The 19695-nt window shown below is 44.0% G+C and overlaps 3 protein-coding genes across 5 annotated transcripts in view; 2 read left to right on the top strand and 1 right to left on the bottom strand.

Annotated features, from left to right (window-relative positions):
• Nucleotides 1–3978: 3978 nt before the first annotated feature.
• On the top strand, nucleotides 3979–7975 carry ipp (intracisternal A particle-promoted polypeptide). Its single transcript, XM_008289592.1, has 9 exons — nucleotides 3979–4333; nucleotides 4420–4631; nucleotides 4844–5063; nucleotides 5202–5357; nucleotides 5525–5692; nucleotides 5787–5924; nucleotides 6211–6333; nucleotides 6505–6725; nucleotides 6822–7975. Exons 1-9 carry the CDS (start codon nucleotides 3991–3993, stop codon nucleotides 7044–7046), a joined length of 1806 nt encoding a protein of 601 aa, XP_008287814.1. The 5' UTR covers nucleotides 3979–3990; the 3' UTR covers nucleotides 7047–7975.
• A 1040-nt stretch (nucleotides 7976–9015) lies between these two features.
• Nucleotides 9016–10445, bottom strand: LOC103363071 (transmembrane protein 69). Its single transcript, XM_008289711.1, has 3 exons — nucleotides 10302–10445; nucleotides 10069–10117; nucleotides 9016–9979 (listed from the first exon to the last, which is right to left on the bottom strand). Exons 1-3 carry the CDS (start codon nucleotides 10307–10309, stop codon nucleotides 9269–9271), a joined length of 768 nt encoding a protein of 255 aa, XP_008287933.1. The 5' UTR covers nucleotides 10310–10445; the 3' UTR covers nucleotides 9016–9268.
• A 308-nt stretch (nucleotides 10446–10753) lies between these two features.
• The window catches only part of gpbp1l1 (GC-rich promoter binding protein 1-like 1), a 13340-nt gene continuing 4398 nt past the window's right edge, over nucleotides 10754–19695 (top strand). Inside the window, exons 1-7 of one of the 3 annotated variants that reach the window (XM_008289829.1) lie at nucleotides 10754–10795; nucleotides 12613–13969; nucleotides 14489–14603; nucleotides 16714–16843; nucleotides 18588–18916; nucleotides 19304–19379; nucleotides 19491–19687. In XM_008289829.1, coding sequence (XP_008288051.1) covers nucleotides 14544–14603; nucleotides 16714–16843; nucleotides 18588–18916; nucleotides 19304–19379; nucleotides 19491–19687 — 792 coding nt within the window. In that variant the 5' untranslated portion in view covers nucleotides 10754–10795; nucleotides 12613–13969; nucleotides 14489–14543. Of the gene's footprint in view, nucleotides 10796–10815; nucleotides 10944–10980; nucleotides 11062–12612; nucleotides 13970–14488; nucleotides 14604–16713; nucleotides 16844–18587; nucleotides 18917–19303; nucleotides 19380–19490; nucleotides 19688–19695 lie in introns of those variants that run through there. The other 2 variants (XM_008289978.1, XM_008289901.1) reach the window with 2 other exon arrangements.

Consider the following 19695-nt stretch of genomic DNA (forward strand, 5'->3'; position numbering starts at 1 on the left):
CAAAATTCAGACACCAATGAAGTCGAGCTCGTTCACTTCTTTCACGTTTTTGCTTTGAACCAGTTCTGTTATTTGGGGTGTCATTTACTCCAGTACAGTGGGCATTTTTGTTCGTCAAGTGATCAGAAATGACAGGAAAACGCTGGGATTTCCATCAAACGACGTAACAAAGCCTCATTGTCTCGACTGTATGTGGATCATGCTTACTTGTTGTGCGTTCTCATCCCTCAAAGGCTCCTTCTGAGCCACCAGAAACCCTGATTTTACCAAACAAAAGTTAATGACAAGATGTAGCGTTCCCTGCTGTTTTGCAAAAAACAAATGCAGCACACCATTACTTATGGAAAAACGATCATTTATTGGCATTTTTTGGTCTGTCTCAGTAATCTAAGTGCAGATCTGGGATCACACTGAGACTGGAGGTGACACTGAGCCAGCTTAGGGATAACATACTACTGCTTGTTGACAAACCATTCAGGAGAAATGTCAATCCAGATCCAGCACCAAATCAGATTTGCAGATACCAGCTTAGGCGGGGATGGACGATGATCCCACCTCCTTAAAACAGGTAGAGCAGGCTGCCAACGCCGCTCCAAAATAATAACTCTCCTTTTTGGATAATTGCACAACACTACCATACCTTAACATAACATCTGATGTTGTGCTTTTTTCCCCCCAAAGGAAAGAAAAATCCTCGCCAAAGCACCTCAACGTCCCTCAAGCTCTAAGGACAATCTCATTGCAGGAGTTCAGCTCTCAAATAGATTAAAAAAGAAGCAGCAGGCACGTGGCCAGCAAACTAATGTGGCACAGGACGGGCAGACACCAGCCTAAGTGCAGATGGCAGAGGAGCTTCAGAGTTCAAATCAGAAACGGCTAATACTGTATACACACTGTAGGTGGTGAACTTAGCCAAGATAAGGAAGGGTTACGCGGTTCACATGTCCTGTCAGGTGAGGACAGAAGCCTCGTCTGGCAACGTCAGAAGCAAACACGTAGCCGAGATAATATCTGCAGTACATTTTTTTTGCAAAAGACAATGGCATTATGAACATAAAACACACACACCTCAACGTTCAACAGGGATTTCACAGGATAACTTAAAGCAACATTATAGAAAAACTACCACCACGGGGTATTTACTTGCTTTGTGTTAAATTCAATCAGTCAAATCAGAACACCATGTACTCTCATCTGAACCTTTAATCTGTCAGTCTCATCTCACAATATTTTTCTTTCCTGGTAAAAGTGACGTCTGCGGCCCTGATGAAAAAGTCAGCCATACCCTGCACTTACAACAGAATGGTAATTATGGTGACCGCTTTCCATAGGATGACCCTCACACTATTTACTTTTTTCTCCCACTACATGGGAAACTCTGGGAGAAACAGTCACCACAACGGCGAGACATAATGATCAGTGAAAATAACGATCACGCTCATGACAAGCAAAAGCATTGCCTATAGGAGAAAAAATGAGAGATTACAGCCAAGACTAACAACAGGGGGAAAAAAAGCATAATCACACTGCAACAGAATCCAAAAAAAAGTCTGTGTCACCACATTCATATTCATTTTAGCACCTCACCTACTTATTAAAACCTTAAAACCTGTTTTGCAAGGGACACCTCCCCAGGCAGCAGCGAGAAGAACAAAAGGCAAAGAAACGTGAACATTTTCCTGTGACAAATTAAACACATGCAGCATAATACAAGGAATAATGCACAACATTTTGGCACATTTAATTTTTTTTTTTTTTGTAGCAGAAACTTCTTTTCTGCCACTGCTAACGGTAGCAAAATGAAGACTCTAACTTTCAGACTGAATTGTCTTGTCAACACATGATGGACATATTACCATGCTGAACTTGTAGAGAACATGTATGTGCCATCTGTTGATTGAGCTTGTTGTCACGCTTCAATGAAACACTAATGAGGCTCTTGAATTGCAAAACAGCACCGATCGCCTCACGACTGCTAAAAATAAGTGACGTGATTAACACATAACTTAGGCTTGTGTGGAAGCCGACAAGTAATCGTGCCACTTTTTTGTTTTTTTTTATTAATTAGAGGATGAAGAGTACATTAGTTGTTTTAACATGTTTGATTTGCTAATAAACCTGTAGACAAGTTAAGGCTGTATTTACACATAACAAGATGCCACATTACATGGCAGAAATATGAGAGTAGATTCAAGCAAACTCACGGAAAGATGCTGAAAAATGACAAACCTGAATAGAGCAGATTTTCTTTTTGATAATTAAAATCTCCGAATTTGTTCAAGGTTAAGCATTGCAACTTTAACAAGTCTAGACATTCAAATCTCTCCCAAGATATTTCACTGCAAAGAGAAAAAGCATTAAAGTGACACGGAGCTTTGTTCTTTCTTTCTTTTTTTCCAAAGCTCACACGGTTCAAAGGGTAAGCTTTGCTTTATATTGGCTTACTAAGAGTGTAGACTGTATATAAAGAGACTAAGAGTCCATTTAAGCTGTATCCAATAAGCTAATTGTTCAGCACAGATAATGGCCATGGCGGATGCCCTTTGGGGCAACCAGAGATACACGAAATCTAACAGAGCAGACCAGTGAGAGGGGGAACTCAGCCAAGGGTGTAGGCCTAAAGGGTGGCACATGACCACGTTTGAGTTTTAATTGGCCAGCGTTGGTGTCACCACATACTCTCTTGTGCACCACTGGCTGCTCAGTGACACATTGAAATAGCTGGAAATACAAGTCAAGTGACAGGACTTGTATTTCAGGTGTGCGGCAGGTGAACTTAGTGACTGTTAACAGTTAGTAACCCAGATATTTCCCTGCAATTTAGGGGCGTGTTTTTTTTTTTTTTTTTCATTTTCACCAGACAGGTTTAAAGGGTCATGGAGTCTTCAGTGTAATAACAGGTTTCCAACATAATATTTAAACTAATTTGATCCCAAGCTACTGATTAAAACTAGCTGGACTACCCAGTAACAGTGTCTAAGAGTAGGCCAGGATGTGAGCTTGGTCAGGTCTCCAGTGGAAGAGGTTACGGGCAACACTGGGGGATAGCTCCATCTAAAATTACCATTTAGCCGGGGGCAAAAAAATGGTAAGAATACTATGATAATTTACATGTTAGGCTTCTGTGGCTTGTTGTCAAGGACTTCCATTCGTGTGGCAGCTTCTTTAAAGGCAGCACTGCCACCTGGCGTCGTGTCTTTGACAAAACCTCTAGTGAGTTTCTGTGAGAAATTGCCAAAAATAAGGAAAAAGGTTTAAAAATAAAAATAAAAAATTAAGACACAAGCCATACTTTTGTAGAATTGAAACGAACAGCTGCTCTAGAAGGAAAACGAGGCTCACTCCATCAACGACACAAAAGCACAGAAATGTTCGCGCCTGATCGGGGATCTATTAGTCATGACTGGAGACTCAGCGGTCAGACCGGTGCAGTCGATCCGGAGAAACGGATTGACAGTCTGCAGAGCGACGGAAGTTGCCTGCATCCTCATCAGTAAACTTACGGGTAAGTCGCGGCTAAAAACAAGAAGAAACGCGGCGTTTTTGTGTAAATGTTCGCAACTCTTCGTGGGGTGGCGGCCTGTGCAGGGAATAGTCGAGCAGTAAAGCTGTCTGACATGAGTTGGCCTTCTCACTGCTGAATATGATATTTGAATCCACCCTGGCGAGCAGCCTGAGAGCTAGCATGCCTGGCTAACAGCGGGGGCAGGTGTGTTTTCACAGCTAATGCAGCAACAGTAAGAGGGACAGCAGCTTATTTTTTAATGCTTCAGCATACCTTTCTGTTGGGCAACGAAGGAGGACAGCTTTTGCGTGTTTATTGTTCATTTGTTGGAGAAAAAGCTGGAGTTTGGTGTTACACAACAGCTCACAGAGACCCTGTGTTTTCATTCTCGTGTGTCTTTCAGGCCTGTTTCATGGTGAGACTCATTAGACAGGAGGATTTGGGGATACTGGCCTCCATGGTAACACAGACCTGCCTCAGCTGCCATGTCCTCCATCTCTGTGTCAACATCCACTGGTAGTGGTGGTGGTGATGCTGCAGCTGCCATGGCAACCCAGGCGTCTGAGCAGGCTCTGCTGGCATCAGACCGCTACGCCAGACTCATCCTGGCCCAGATGAACAAGATGCGACTTCGCACCGACTTCTGTGATGTGGGGCTTAAGGTCGGCGGTCAGGTCTTCAGGGTCCACCGGTTAGTGCTCGCTGCCAGCAGCCCCTACTTCTCTGCCTTGTTCTCTGGTGGGATGAGGGAGGCGGATAAAGACGAGGTGCAGATCCTCGGCGTGGACACAGAAGTGTTTGAGGTTTTGCTGGACTTCATATACACAGGTCTGAATCATTCTTGATTATTCCCATCATCATATTCCTTGTAATTAGTGTGCCTTTGTAGCATTTTGTGTGCTCTTTCCAATCAGGAGTGATCAGCGTCACTGTGGAGAATGTTCAGGAGCTGATGGTGGCAGCAGACATGCTGCAGCTGAACGAGGTGGTGTCCATCTGCGGGGAGTTTCTTAAGGGCCACATGGACCCATCCAACTGTGTGGGCATCTTTCAGTTCTTGGAGCAGATTGCCTGCATGGAAATGCTGGAATTTACTGAGAATTATATCCATGTTCACTTCCTGGAGGTGCGTTCCCTCCACAAAGCTCATATTTCACATTGTATGTGTTTGCCAAGACTCTAGTTGTGCTTTTAAAATCCCCTGTTTCCCTGAGTATTTAAAGCTGTATATACTTCCTTGTCAGTGTTCTATTTGTATCATTTATGTTGCTCAGGAGCACTTAAACTCATTTTGTAGTTTTCCAGTTACAGACTGTCCTATGAACTGGTTCCTTTTAGGTGTGTGTCACCGATGAGTTCAGGGGCCTGTCGAAGGATCAGCTGGTGAGACTTTTAAGAAGCGAGGAGCTGAGGATTGAGGATGAGTACCAGGTGTTTACTGCAGCCATGGACTGGGTTCTCCAAGATGTGGCAAAGAGGAAAAAACATGTGGTGGAGGTGTTGGAACCAGTCCGCTTCCCTCTGCTTTCTCCACAGAGGCTATTTAAATACATCGAGGGTGAGGAAAATAGAAGAAAAAAGTGTTCTCCTTTTTACATTTTACACTTTTTATGATATATACTCAATATATTGTTTTAAATTGTTGCACACTGTGAAGAACGAACGCCAACAGTGAACAATTTTTTTGTCAACACAGGTATTACTGACTTCAGCCTGCGGGTGGCACTGCAGACTCTGCTGAAGGAATACACTGAAGTCACAAAATCTCCCAAAGAAAATAAGATGTACAGCCAGCTCCAACCAGCCAAGATGAGACCCAGAAGAAAAGCCAGAAAATACCTTTACGCCATAGGTTCTGTATCACATATCGGAGATTGAAACACATAAGTGAAGACAGTACCAGAAGTGTTATAATAGATTATGTCAGAGATGCAAAATATGTTGTTTATTCCAAATCTAACAAGTGAAACTCTAGTTCATGAAACTGATGACAGACTTGTTGTTGCTCCCTCGTGTCAGGTGGCTACACTCGACTGCAGGGCGGCCGCTGGAGCGACAGCCGGGCGTTAAGCTGCGTGGAGCGCTTTGACACCTTCAACCAGTACTGGACCACCGTGTCGTCCCTGCATCAGGCCCGCAGCGGGCTGGGAGTCGCAGTCCTGGAGGGCATGATTTACGTAGTGGGAGGTGAGAAAGCTGCTCGGTTTTGAGTTTAACTTAACAGAATAACTTCAGCGACTAACAGTCTGACAAGGAACGATGTTTTGTTTTTTTTCACTAGGGGAGAAAGACTCGATGATTTTTGACTGCACAGAGAGATATGACCCAGTTACAAAGCAGTGGGCCGCCGTGGCGTCTCTCAATTTCCCTCGCTGTGGAGTTGGCGTCTGCCCCTGTCACGGCGCTTTGTACGCACTTGGTAAAGGCCATGGCTACTGTTATGTTAAAATAAGCAGTTTTAAATGCAGTGATACAAGAAAGTCTGCATGTTTTCTTTAAAAAATTATAAGAATGACAACAGAAAACTTTGAAAGCTGCAATTTTACTGACTCAGGCATGCTGGGGTTGTCACTGGAGAGGTTATGTAATGCTCTGTAATACGACTTTATCTGAGTGAGTGCAATTAAATCAATAATTCATGCCCAGCGTCTTAGGAATACTTGAGAGAAAAACTGTAGTCTGATTGTTGCCTGCTGCTCCTGTAGGTGGTTGGATCGGCTCTGAGATTGGGAAGACCATGGAACGATATGACCCAGAGGAGAACAAGTGGGAGGTCATTGGCAGCATGGCGGTTCCTCGCTATTATTTTGGCTGCTGTGAGCTACAAGGTGTGCTCCTCACTTCTTTTTTTATTGTATACAATCAACTTGTAAGAACTCCTCATGTCGCAGAGAGAATACAGCAAATAAATATATCTGCAGATGATATTATCTGCATTTCTTCTGGTGCATCAACACATAAACACTCAGTGAAGCCTAAATGCAGTTGTCTCCATGCAGGATTTATTTATGTGATTGGAGGGATCAGCGATGAAGGAATGGAGCTACGCTCAGCAGAGGTATACGACCCCATCTCCCGGCGATGGAGTGCTCTGCCTGTCATGGTCACACGTCGGGCTTACGTGGGCGTCGCCTGCCTGAATAACTGCATTTACGCTGTGGGCGGCTGGAATGAGGCGCTTGGTGCTTTGGAGACGGTGGAGAAGTACTGTCCTGAAGAGGTAGAGTGTCTTTAAAGACAAGAGAGTAATATTTTACAGTGGTGTGACTTAATGTCTTCTTGAAATAGCGTCTAACCTGTAACGTCCTCCCCACAGGAGAAATGGGTGGAGGTGGCCCCGATGTCCACCGCACGTGCAGGCGTGTCAGTGTCAGCGGTTAACGGGCTGCTCTACGCCGTCGGAGGACGAGCCGCCAGCAGGGATTTCTCCGCCCCCGTGACGGTGGATTCAGTGGAGATCTACGACCCTCACCTGGACACCTGGACCGAGGTCGGCAACATGATCACCAGCCGCTGCGACGGCGGCCTGGCCGTGCTCTGACACGCAAACTGTGAACCTCAGCATCAGCACCTGAATCATCCCAGAACTACTTAGACTAAAGAAAAGCTGCACCTTAAGAAACACAGAAAAGTGTGTTTCAATTACAAATAGGCTTTTACATTATTATATGTTATTTATATGTGGATGCGACAGTACTGGAAACTGCCAAACAGGCCTCTGCTTACACTGAGTGACTTATTTATATCTGAAGACGAGCCTATCCTGACGATGAGGATCTTTTTTCACAATGGAGGACTTCTATTTTTGATGAACTGAGAGTTTTGGGGGTTTTTTTTGATAAGTGTCAGAATCCTGTGTGGACTGAGAATGATGTTCTTAGCTATGATGTGAAGTCGCTGTTTGTTTTTAGTTTCTTTTACTTGTGAAATGTTTGAGACATTTGCGTTACTACTTTATCAAACCACTTGAGCCTGGTTGACAACGGAACCAAATGAAACTTACGTTTTTTGTAAGTTTCACGGTTGGTGATTTGTGTAAACTTGAACAACGTGCTACCGTTAATAGAGCAGTACAGTGATCAGTGTGTGTCCACTGGATGATTTTTGTACATATATCAGTGTAAATACCAGTGCCTCTTTATCACTATTTACTCTCACATTCAAACAAGTACAGACCAATCTATCATTTCACTCATTAGTGGCACCTAAAGTGGTGACAATTTACATTTCAACTTTTTTTTTTTTTTGACTTCTTTAAATGATTAGGTTGAGTGTGTTTACCATCTTTACAGGAAAGTACCTTGTTTCCTCTTCGGCTGATGATTATGATGAAGAAACACGTGACATTTTCACGTTATCAGTGTTTTCTAAGTCGTGCGGGTATCTCTTTGCAAACAAAATGATGTTACACAACAGCACCATCTTTTCCTGGTTGCTTTTTAGACTTAATAAACTTCACTTGAGTGTTTACGTGTGTGTCGGGTTTGATATTAACCGATATTTTCTCCGTCTTCAGTGAAGTAAAATCTCATAAATCCTCCAGTAGCTCTGTGGAAACACCACTCAGTAGGATGACATCACTACTACTCAGTTGTTTTTTTTATTCCTCTGATGCACTAACTGATGGTACGTTGTGCCAGATCTGATACAATAGCAGTCGTCAGGCCTGTGAGAAGGATGATGAATCACAGGATAAAGGAGCCTCTGCTGAGATTGTACTTAAAGCACACGACAAACACTGAGTAAACTGTGAGCTCGCAGGAGAAAAGACTTTCTATGCCGTGAAAACAAGCATCATTTTCCGTGATATTACAGCGGACATCTCGGTGGATGTGCAGCTCCTCATTAAATGAAAAAGTGTCATCCTCAGTACAGTCCATCTGCTGTCATCGACCCTCTAATGCTCTTTCTATTAGGCTCTGGGTTTGCTCGTTTGGCTGAAGTTTGCTACTCCAAAGCACCAAGGTTGTTCGGTATTGATGTGGCACGCTTCCAAGACCATAAAAAATGTGGACTTCCAGGTCTGTGGCCAACACTCAGTGCTCATAGTTTTACTCTGACTGTCCAGTAAAACCCATTTTAATTTCGGATTGTTTGGATCGATCTCAACAATTGGATTTTAGATGCAGGTTCTTTTTGCTTGTTCCTACATTTTGCCTTCACAGTTTGTGACACAAGAAGATATAACATCCGTACATGACGGCTTACTGAAGATATTTTAAAGCAGTTGACGCTAATAACACTGAACTCTATCATTAATATTTACCAGACTGAAGCAGCAGCTCGACACACTTTTAAACCGACGTAGAAGCATTTTTCAGCTGCTGCTTTGACTCGTATCAGTCTGCTGCTGGATAACAATAAAAACTATGCAAACCATCACATCGTTCATCCACGGTATCAAATTTGCACGTGGAAAATTTCAATATTTAAATTGTTTAAACACACATTCAGAGAAGTTCTTTTTTTCCTGTCCTTATCACAGCAAAGAATGTGATTCTACAAATGTCCCCTTGTCCTTAAAGTCTGTTTATTTCTACGTTTTATTTTAATTATGACTCTCATGAACGGAAAATCCCCATGCCCATTGTGCAACTAAGAAAAATGCTGCTATATACATTTTTAAAATATGATTTTATGGTTTTTTTTTATTATATAAGTACCAGCATTGGTTCTGTGAACTGTAGTACAGCATAAACTGTCTGCAGATCTTCACTTGAGTTCACACTATTTTGTCCATGTGGCTTGTAGTACTAACTTAAATCACTTCTGAATCTCTTCGATTTTCTTCTCAGTACAGAAGTTCTTAAGTGCCAGTGTGGCCACCAGTGAGAAGGTAGCGACAAGAGTGAGGATTGTCCGCATGGCTTTGAACCAGGCAGGGTAGCCGGGCAGCAGGGTCAGGTCGTAATGCAGCGACAGACCCAGTCCCATGATGACTACAAGCGCACCTTCAGTGATATTGTCCCTGCAGAGCAGTGCCAGCCAGGCCACAAGTGACGGCACCACGCTGTTGCCCAAGTTCATCCAGTCTGGCCGAGCAGGACTGCCTTCAGGGATGGCAAACCCCCAGCGGGCCCCTCCGAGGAAGGACACGATAGAGGCTCCGTATACCACCTGAGCGTACGCCACTACAGGGTAGAAGGACTGTGTGGCAGCCATCAGGAGGGGGGCGGACAGGAAGGGGATGAGCCCAGAGACACCGAGGTACAGCGCCGGTTTGGGAGCCTCGGTGAGGGCCTTCAAGCTGAAGCCCCCTTTACCGTCGCTGCTGTCTGAGGTGCCTCGTGAATCCCCATGACAGAGACGGGAGGCATGCCAGCTCACAGGCCTGATGATGCTCAGCAACCTGTCGGTGCAGGTCAGTCTGGATGCCATGAACACAGAGGAGGCTTGAGAATGAAACAGCAGCTGAGCTTTTGTGGTGTAGTTTGGTGCTCTGGGTATTTGCCGAAGACATCCCCATACTGGAACCTGAAACCACAACAATCACAGGACAAGCATTCATAGTGAGGCACCACTCAGCTGCATTTATCCTCAGTGAACTTTTCTCTTCTTCTTACCCCAGACAATATCTTCAATCTTCCAGATGCAAATCTGATCATTTTTAATCTGAAAAAGTCACGTTTTCAGTCAATAATATGAAAGAAAGACCAACATCACAGCACATGCACTCTGGAGTTTTAGCTATGATATAAGCAGCTAGCATTCAACCTCTATTAGCCACATGCTCAACCTGATGCAATCCAAAGCTAAACTACTGTAACAACCGAGAAGCCACAGATGTTGCCGTTACCTGAGCATTATCCTTTAAGTTTTGCTCATTCAACGGTTTGCCCAGGTCCCGCACGTACAATAATATACACTTAATAGTGGCAAAGTGAACGATAAACAGCTAAACTAAAGGTCGTTTGCGTGCTGCCATTCTATCGGCACTCGATTAAACGCCTGTCTCCTAATATTCTTGAGCTGAGCGAGACAGGTTCTGATATCGACTGGTTTGGCTGTCGGTGGCGGGCAGGTATTAAGTTGTATTCAAGGTGGCAAAATTCTTCTATAGCTGCACCGTTCTCTCAAAGTAATTCAAAAAATACTCAAACATATCACGTTGTAATTGCAGATATATCCATATTGCTTTGTTTTAGATAAAAATGTATTTAACTTAAGCTCCACCGTTTAGCTAGTTGGGATTTAGAAACACTTCGGAACCTCGCTAAGTTGCATAATCACGACAGCTCTTGAACGCAGCACATTTGAGGCTGTTCGAATCCCTCAGTGCCACCGCCAGTGGTAAGCGCACCGAAAACCCAAACAAACATCGATAGCCCTTTTGTTAAAGAGGTTCATAGTTGCGAGAAGGTGTAATTTTGTTAAGAGTTTGCAGAGTTTCTGTGTAGTTGAAGGATTCTCCATCTGCGACTATCTTGCTCATCACAAGGTAGCGGTATCGCCATGAAACAGTGCAAGTTAGCTCGCTAGCACTTAGCAGGCTGATGAATGTGTGCTGCCGCTGCTAAGGTAGCCATTTTGAAACTGTGTTGTTCCAACGAAGCCAGGTCTGTTTACCTCTATTGTATATCCGTGACAGCTGCTTAAATAGACATTTTAAAGCACCGTTAGCGCAATAAATGCGTTTTTACTCAACTAAGCCAGCTAACCGCACTACTTTATTTCGCACGCCAAGTAGTTATCTCAGGCTACTTAACAGGCTAGGTAACGCTAGCTATTAGCTAACAGTTGCTAACGTGAGCCATAGTTAACTGGGCAGAGTTAGCTAGCGGCGGAGTTAGGACAGATCTGACAGCGTTATTAGTTGGAGATTAGTGTTGACTAGTCGGCGGCCGCGTTGCTTTTAAAATCACTTTGATGCACTTTAATCCATAACGTTATCGCGCTTGTTAGCTCGTTGAAACGTGCGTGTTACGTTGCTGTGTTGAATCGGTCTGCTGCAGTGTTTGTGGACACAGCGGTTCCCCCTCACTGTGTAGTAACGTTAAACAGAGTGCCACACACGGACTCGGCAGTATTTGCGTTGCTATCATCCGTGCGGGTATTTGTTTCACGGTGAAGTAAATGTCTGCTGCTCGTGTCCGTGGCAAACTCATTGATGTTGAGCTGTTACGTAATAGTTCAGTGGGAATGCATTAACGAGCCCACGGGTAGCTCTGAGTTTGTGCACAAATGGGTTTATTTTTGTTTTGGTATCCAGCTGCATTATAACACGTGTCTGAGCAATGTGTAGGAAAGAAAGGATCGTTGTTTGGGATTGCAACCTTCGTTTCATTCAATATTCCTGCCACTGCTGGGCCCGTTGAGATGCGCAGCAGTCCAGGGGAGAAGTGCTGGAGAAGATAGTGTTCATGTTATTTTTACACTGATATAAATATTTCACTTAGAAAAGCCACCGCAATTTCATATTTAAAAAAAAAAAAAAAAAGAAGCTAGTGTTCAGCATGAAATGGGCCTGAGATCACCGAGTCATGGTTCTTCTCTCATACCTTTCAGAAAATGTGTTTGAAGTGTCAAAAGCAGTTTCTTTGTAGGCGTTGGTTGTCTCCTGAATTGGAAGCTATTTTGAGGCTCTGATAAGGGTATTCAGTGATGGAGGAGTGTATTTCATAATGGCTGTTCTATGCCTTAGCTATTTGCAGCAACACAGCTGTGTAAATACAAAGGGGGAAAGTTGGTTTTGCTTTATTCTTTTATTTTGGAAGCCCGATTTAACCCCAGTTGCAAAAGTGTTAATACAACCGCCCTGCAGTAAATAACTTACAGAGAGGTGTTTATTCAGCTTTATGGTTGTTTTGGAAAAAGCGGCTTTCAGTTCTTTTGAATTTTATGGTGCCATATTGCAAGAACAGTCCACATTTTTATCAACAAGGGGAGTCTAACTGTTTCACCACCTTCACAAAATACAGCCTCCAAACTAAATGTATAGTTGCACCCAAAAGTGAACAGTACATCGTCGGTAAAGTAGGAATTTTTATCTATATTAGTTAAGCAAGGTCCGCTTAATTCACTAGCAAGGGAGTTTAAGTACTGCTTGTATTTTCAAAGCGGGAGTTTTTTTCGTGAATGAAGGCTAACATTGCTTTTATTTGTTCCAGGTCCAGTCTTTTTTCCGTGCAAACGCCTGTGAATCGTCAGCAAGAAAACCCGAAAACTGCACTAAAACTTCCTGTGTGAGAAACGACGCATTCAAGAAGGAAAGAACGTTTTGGATGCATGCTGACACGAGCTTGATTTAATTTTTTTCTTCTCCTGAGAAAAAGAAGCTAATCGAGCTCTCTTGAGGATTTTTTTTTCCTTTTTTTTTTTTTTTGGACAAGTTAGGTTGTTGTGAGCTGACCGTCACAAAGACCTTTTGACTTTCTATCTTGCATATCTATGAAATCTGAGCTACTTACTGAATCTGCTTCAGTCAGAAACTTGCAGATAATTAAATGGGCATCTTACAAATGTGATAGTAAAACATATAAAGACAGAAATAGCATTATAATGCATCATCCAGTTGCATCTCTATTTCACTAACCAAAACAGAAAATGACGGCGATGTAACATAGGGCTTTACTTCCTTCATTGTCATGTGACTTTGAGCATTTGAGCATTATTTTTTCTTCAAACCAAGACAGTCTTTTCACCAGTTTAATGAGGTGAGCAGTGGTTTTCAGTGACCTCCATTGCCAACAAAAGACTGTCTCTGAATTCATTTTTCTTTTTGCATGCGTTTAGGCAGATCTTAAAATGATTCGGTAAAAGGTGAGTCGACGCAAAAGCATACTGGCACACAGTGTGGCAGGACAACACCTGTCTCTCTCCCCCCCATCTGGTGTCAAAGTGGAACTGCTACACGAACTGCTGTCCATGTTTCAGGGCAGACGACTTTCACAGACTGTTTCCTAATATTAACAGAAAGACAACCTGGCTCTTCCTCGCCGTTGGGACAAATCACCTGTCAGATCAATTCATTTTAGCCAATCAGCATTAAGTCCAATCAGGTTTTGAGTCTCACTCATGTCAATACGAGCAAATGGTTCAAATATATTGAAGGATCCAATCTGCCTGGAAAAAAGTTCCCCATACTGGAAACAGTAGAATTCATCAGAGACGTGACCAGCGCAAGAACTGCCTGGATTCTGGTTTTGAGAAGGAAAATCTCTCCTTCGTAGACCTCTGTGCTTCGGCTTCAAAATCTGCTTCCTGCTTGGCCAGTTCTCTGGATCGCCATTCCAGATCATTCCTGCAACCGTTTGACCCATCCTCAAGTGTTTCACCCTGGACGAAGGGATCTGCCTCTGGGGAAAGGGGCTGCGCTGTCCTGGCGGAGGTGGAGAAGGGGTTGTCGGTGTGCTGCTCCCCGTCTGTCAGTGCACACACTCTGTGATCAGTGCCAACAGGCCTGAGGAACCGAGCCCAGCCGGACCGAGAGAGGAGGCAGAGGACTTCAGAGCCACAGACTCTGGGGTAATGTTGAAGCTTTCACCTTGCTGACAAACGTGCTGTGAAATTAGCGTGCTAATTTTTTTTAGCATTTTTGTAAGTTAATTCTCTGTCTTATACATGGAATAGTTAAGTCAAATTAGACATTTTTAACCAAACCGAGCACAATGAGCTGTATAAATTTATCACAGATGCATACCCCAAAATAATACTTGTATTATGCTGCACAAGATATTTTCCATACGGGCTGTCAACCAGTTATCAACTTCACAGGCACAGCTGCAGCGAGTCGAGCTTTGTTGTTTTCTGCTAAGAATAGGACTCTTTTTGGCTTGTCTTGTGGGACACTATTACACAGTGAATTTCTAAATTACTGACGCTAGACAAAATACTTGAAAGACATGACACAAAATCAAAGATGGATGGGAATCAAAGGGATTTTGGCGCCGTGTCGGATATTCGTGTTGCTGTCCTCTAAATTGCAGAATCTGAGTATTAAAAAAAAATAAAAATGCCTTTCCTGCTGTCCGTTCCTTCTGTTAGATCCTGGCCATGAGGTTTGATGCCTCGATCCACTGACCGGAAACACTGGACCTAAATGGCGCAGCATGACTTTGTCCCTGCCTGGCTTAACTTCTCCACACCCCAGCCTGCCAAGGTAGGGCTGTGTGTGTGGTTGTATGTGCATTATGTTGTGTGTGAGCTGTCCATGGAGAGACAGAGCTCTCACAGTCGTCGCTCAAACACCTTCTAGTGAATGTGTTGGTACACCTGAGTGTGTGTTTGTTTGTGTGTGTGTGTGTGTGTGTGTGTGGTCAGTGACAAATCGCCCTCGGGGAAAGACAGCGTGGTCGGTGTTTGGTTCAGCAGCGGGTCACCAAGATGTGTTTTATCTCTTTGAAAAGGAGAAAGTACCCTCAAGGAACAACTCAAGGAGCTAGAAAAGGGTGTTCTAGGTTTTTTTAATGCTGTTTTTTTTTTCATCCATGCTTCACAAAACTTGCATAGATTCATGCTGTTTTTTTGCTCCTTGGATGATGGAAATGAAGGGATGTTTTCTGGTGGAGATGGAGTTGAATTTGTTACGATTTGGTGAGGAATCAAGAATCAAGCTTTTAATTTATGCTGCACAGACTGTGATAAAGAAAAACTGAAGTTCAAATGCTCCTCTGCCCAAGTTGACATGGACGCTTTGTTAGCTGTCTCAACGTTCATATTAAGTTCAAAAAAAGAAAAAAGCTGTCGTCAGTATCACATCTTGTATTACATAACATATGATGCTGTGTCCCGACGGCCCGGTAGCACAAGTCTGAGTTTCTTCCACTCATTCCATCGGTTTCCCCTGCCAGGAGATCGCAGATAGAACCATCAGTATTTTGAACACTGAAACAAAGAGGAAGTTGTTTTCAATCAGCTCAAGACAAGTATTCAATCAGGATGATTTGAGCCTAACTATTGTGTTATCCATTCAGCACGAAGTGGCTAACAGGAAAGCAAGGCTGGCTGAGTAATATTAGTTAGCTAGTTAAGGAAGCTCCACAGCTTTTATACGAGTAACAGGAATTTAACCGTTCCACATGCCTGAAATTGTCAGACATGACACGATTACATCACAGACTTTTACCTCCACCCACAAAGGCCATTCAGATTACTGCGGCGTTTTAATTGCCATACTTAATTTGGAATGTAGATCCAATTCAGATTTCTAAAACCAGGCTCACAATAGGTAAAGGCAAGGAGTCGTCGATAGCTTTTTGACAGACATCTGTGCATATTTCTGACCATTTGATAAACAAAAACATCTACTACGCTTGAGTAAGCAACAAAACTCATTAAAAATATACGTTTGCGGTGTTCACTTTGTCGATTTTCCTTTGGCCCTAGACTAAATCTCTTCCAAAAATTCCTTCACGGAGGAACGCTGTTGTACATCTGCAGCGTTTAGCTGAGAATAAATATTGTGTAAGCTGTCCAACTGTCCGGTGGAGTCCTCGGGAGTCTGTAATCTGTGAGCCAGGAAGTTGCTCAGCTGATTGGCCTGTCCGTGAAATCGAGAGTCAAGACAGAAACAAGCGCACAATGGCTGTCCTGCTGACACACGGCTTCACCTCGGTGTCGTCCGTCTTCAGGGATTCGTCTGCATGCGCTTGGCAGGGTTGTTTATACTCATCCTCTTGGTTTTTTTTTTTTTTGTCTTGCCTTGTAAGTTATGAAATATTCCTCACTGATGCTCGCAGGGATGTGCTGAAGAACGCAATCTTATTTGATCCCTGTACCTCATCTGATGACTGAGATATGATTCAGATGGAGCCGAGCGCTTGCGGTGGGCACATTATCAAACACACACACACACACAGCCGTGTTAGTGCAGCAACTTCAGGATTTACCGCTGAGAATTATGCACAGTGTGTGTCTGATCTTATTGGCTTCCACAGCAGCACATTTCTTATGATGAAGCATTCCAAGATTGCGGCTGTGATGTCTTTGGTTTTTCTTCACTTTCCTCCGCTAAGAATAGATTCCGACAGTGACATTTTCACGCAGGGTTATTTAGGTTCTATGATGGAGAGGAAGAGAAACTCAAGTCAGGACGGGGTTTATGCTAATCTAAGTTTCTACACGAAGACAGAAATAAAGTCGAGACGGAAAGAATGTCCTGAAAAAAATGTTGTGGAGTTTTTGTTTTGCTTATTTGTCCTGAAATAAATGTTTATCACCAGTAAGTCCCCACTGAGTCCAACATTGTCCCCGTTCTTTCCCTCTTCCAGTCCCCTGCTGCCAACCTTGACAAACAAGGTGAGCCCCACCACCACAGAGACGGCAGAACCGCTGTGAGCCGCCGCCGCCACAACTCCTCCGATGGTTTCTTCAACAACGGCTCCCTGCGTGCTCCAGCAGGTAACCGTCCACACCAGCTACCCTCTTTGTGGTTTTTACAGCGCTTAACCATGTGAAGGGAAGTAACCGCGAGAGTACAAGCAAAACGAAAGAAACCGCCATGAACTCAGGAACTGACTCGTCTTGCACTCTCGTGTCGCGCAGAGGAGTGTAAAATAAGAAGATGTTGATGAACACCGGCAGGTTGTTTTTAGTCGCAGTGAGACTTCCAGTCTGGTGAGAGTTAAACGAAGCTGCGACTTGTGTAAGGTCGTGGATTAATAAAAATGAAAAGAGTGCAAGTTTCCCCATCCTGATGAGAGAGGAGGGAGATGTCTGGAGAAGAGGTGTGATTAGACATATCAGGATCTGTCCACACAGACACACAGGTGTCATTTAAAACTTAGCTTTGTCTGTGTGTTTCAGCTTTTCGTCCACACACAGTTTAGGTCACTGAAAGTAGAGCTGTGTGCAGGATGAAGGTATTCAGAAGCACCATTTGCAGTGTTGACGGAAGGACGTGGAGTTTCTGGCTTGTGATGTCAGAGCGTTCACTGATCTCTTATTTGTTGCGGTGATTTCGTCCCATGGGGGCCACAGTGATGCTAACCTTGCTAATGGGAGTTTTTGCACATAAATCTACAGTTGCTGTTCATTATACCAAAGAGCAGAGTCAGAACTGGTCCACGTATCATCTGTGCTGGAATAAAGTCAGTCTAGTCAGGTCATAGTATCCTAAGTTCTACAGCAGGAAGCACCTGAAGTTCCCTTTTTGGTTCTTGAAAACGTTTCACCTCCCATCTGAGAGGTTTCCTCAGTTCAGAACTGAACTGAACAAAATGCCCGGTCGTCTTCTGCTGAAGCACTTTGGATTGGAAAGAAAGTTAAGTGACTTTTTGCATCTGCTGGACTTTCATTGTGTAAGACCGAGAATGAAAACAGGACGTAATCGAGGACATGTGCTCCGAGGACATAGTCGGAGGCGGTGGTGTCTTCATGTCACATATCGCCTCCTCTACACATCTGGTCGTTGTCTCCATAATATTATTTGGTTTCACTCATCTGCAGCTCAGTTCTCGTACGCTGCGCTCACAGCGTCTCTCTGCCGACGTTTAGCTACGCTGCTGTTTGTGTGAACTAAGAATAAGTGTGGTGTGATGGCATTTTTAAATTGTTGGTTTACCTCCTTGTGAAGTCGTTGCTCAGGATTCATAGAGTTGCTGGAGTTTCAGTGGAGTCTTGCTTTTCAGTTGTTTCATCTTAAGTTGTTAATCATGTGCAATGGCTGTTTTACCAAGAAGAAGGTATAAATGGTGTCTTCTTTGTTGTCCCTCTGTTCCCTAGTTACTGAAGGCCTCCTCTGAGTTGCTGAAGCAGCTTCATGCTCGCCTTGCCAGATGTGCAGCAGTGTGTCTGTGTAATAATATGGTAGTTAAAATAAAACAATGCCAATTCATCCGCAAGAATTCTTCAGTTCTCGGATTAAATGAGCTAAATCACAACCATCAAAGCATTTCTAGACGGGAACACCAGCTCCTCAAGCTCCAAAATATAACTGGTTGTACCAAAACTTTAAAGTATGTGCACCGCATGAGTCATCGGGGATTACTGATGTCACTGCGAAATACTGACAAAGATTTACGACGTTCAGACGAAGGTTCAGAGGCAACCTTTGCCGCCGAAGCCACATTTCATTGGTATTTGGCTCCTGTTACAGTATAATTACGTTATATTTACGTATACTGTATGTTTGTTATTTCTGGAGGTGATGGATGGCAGCAGCCCTCTCTGCTTCTGAGGCATGACTCAGTGGACTCGGGGGTGGCCAAAGGAGGGCATGGTGGGCTGGCCGGGGGCTCGTGTTGGAAGGAAACACCCAGCTGGCATGGAGCTCCGCGGGGTGCCCAGGACAGCCACCACCACCAGGGACGCCACCCCAAACGGGGAGGAGGCGACAGGGACAGGCAGGGGGGGCACCGGCAGCGCAACGGCAACTTCCATCCCCGCAAGGGCACCTCGTACCAGGACAAGTTTCCTAACGAGGAACGCAAAGACAGCAAGGACGACAAGCTGAAGTTTGTGGAGGAGGACTTTGTGAGTAGATAACGCTGTTGTTTTTCTCCAAAGAGCACCACTGACCTTGTCATAGTTCTCCACTGACGGAGCTCTCTTTAGAGATAAAACACTGTCAGTTAGTGGCAAGTTTTAACTGTTCAACAAAGGCACAGTCAACTATGAAAGGGACTCTATTTTTAGAAGAATGGTGGAGAATGTTGCACCAGAAACATTTTCACTCTACATTCTCAATTTTATCCGTCACCTCTTCGTATTTATCTTGAGATTTCAAAGATGATCTGAGAGTGTTAAGCATCAACAAGGTTCAATCGTATCAACACCAACATCTCCTGATCTTACATGTAAACCTAACTTGAAAGTAAAACATTGCACGCTGAGATATTTCATGCATGTTTGTCTTTTCAGCCTTCCCTCAACCCTGAAACAACTGGAAAGCCTGGGACTCAGATGCGACCAGTCGCTCCCCATGCTGGAGTGTGGGGTAAGTATTCAGACTGGATCTAAACTCTTGAACATACACATTGTTGTTCAATAAAGCTTTGTTCTGCTCCTCATCATGACCTCCAACATTTCCTTACTGATTTTGTTCCAGAAAATCCCCCTAGTGGCAAACAGATGGTGTCCAAGATGCTGGTTATCAAGAAGGTTTCCAAGGAGGACCCCAGCACCGCCTTCTCTGCGGGGTTTGCCACCGCTGGCGCCCTGCCCACCAACGGCAGCAAAACTCCCATCACAGGCTCCAGCGTCTACAAGAACCTGGTCCCAAAGCCGGCTGTGGCCCCCACCAAAGTACGGCT

Source organism: Stegastes partitus, unplaced genomic scaffold (assembly GCF_000690725.1).
Source record: "Stegastes partitus isolate 25-593 unplaced genomic scaffold, Stegastes_partitus-1.0.2 Scaffold0, whole genome shotgun sequence".
NCBI lineage: Eukaryota > Metazoa > Chordata > Actinopteri > Pomacentridae > Stegastes > Stegastes partitus.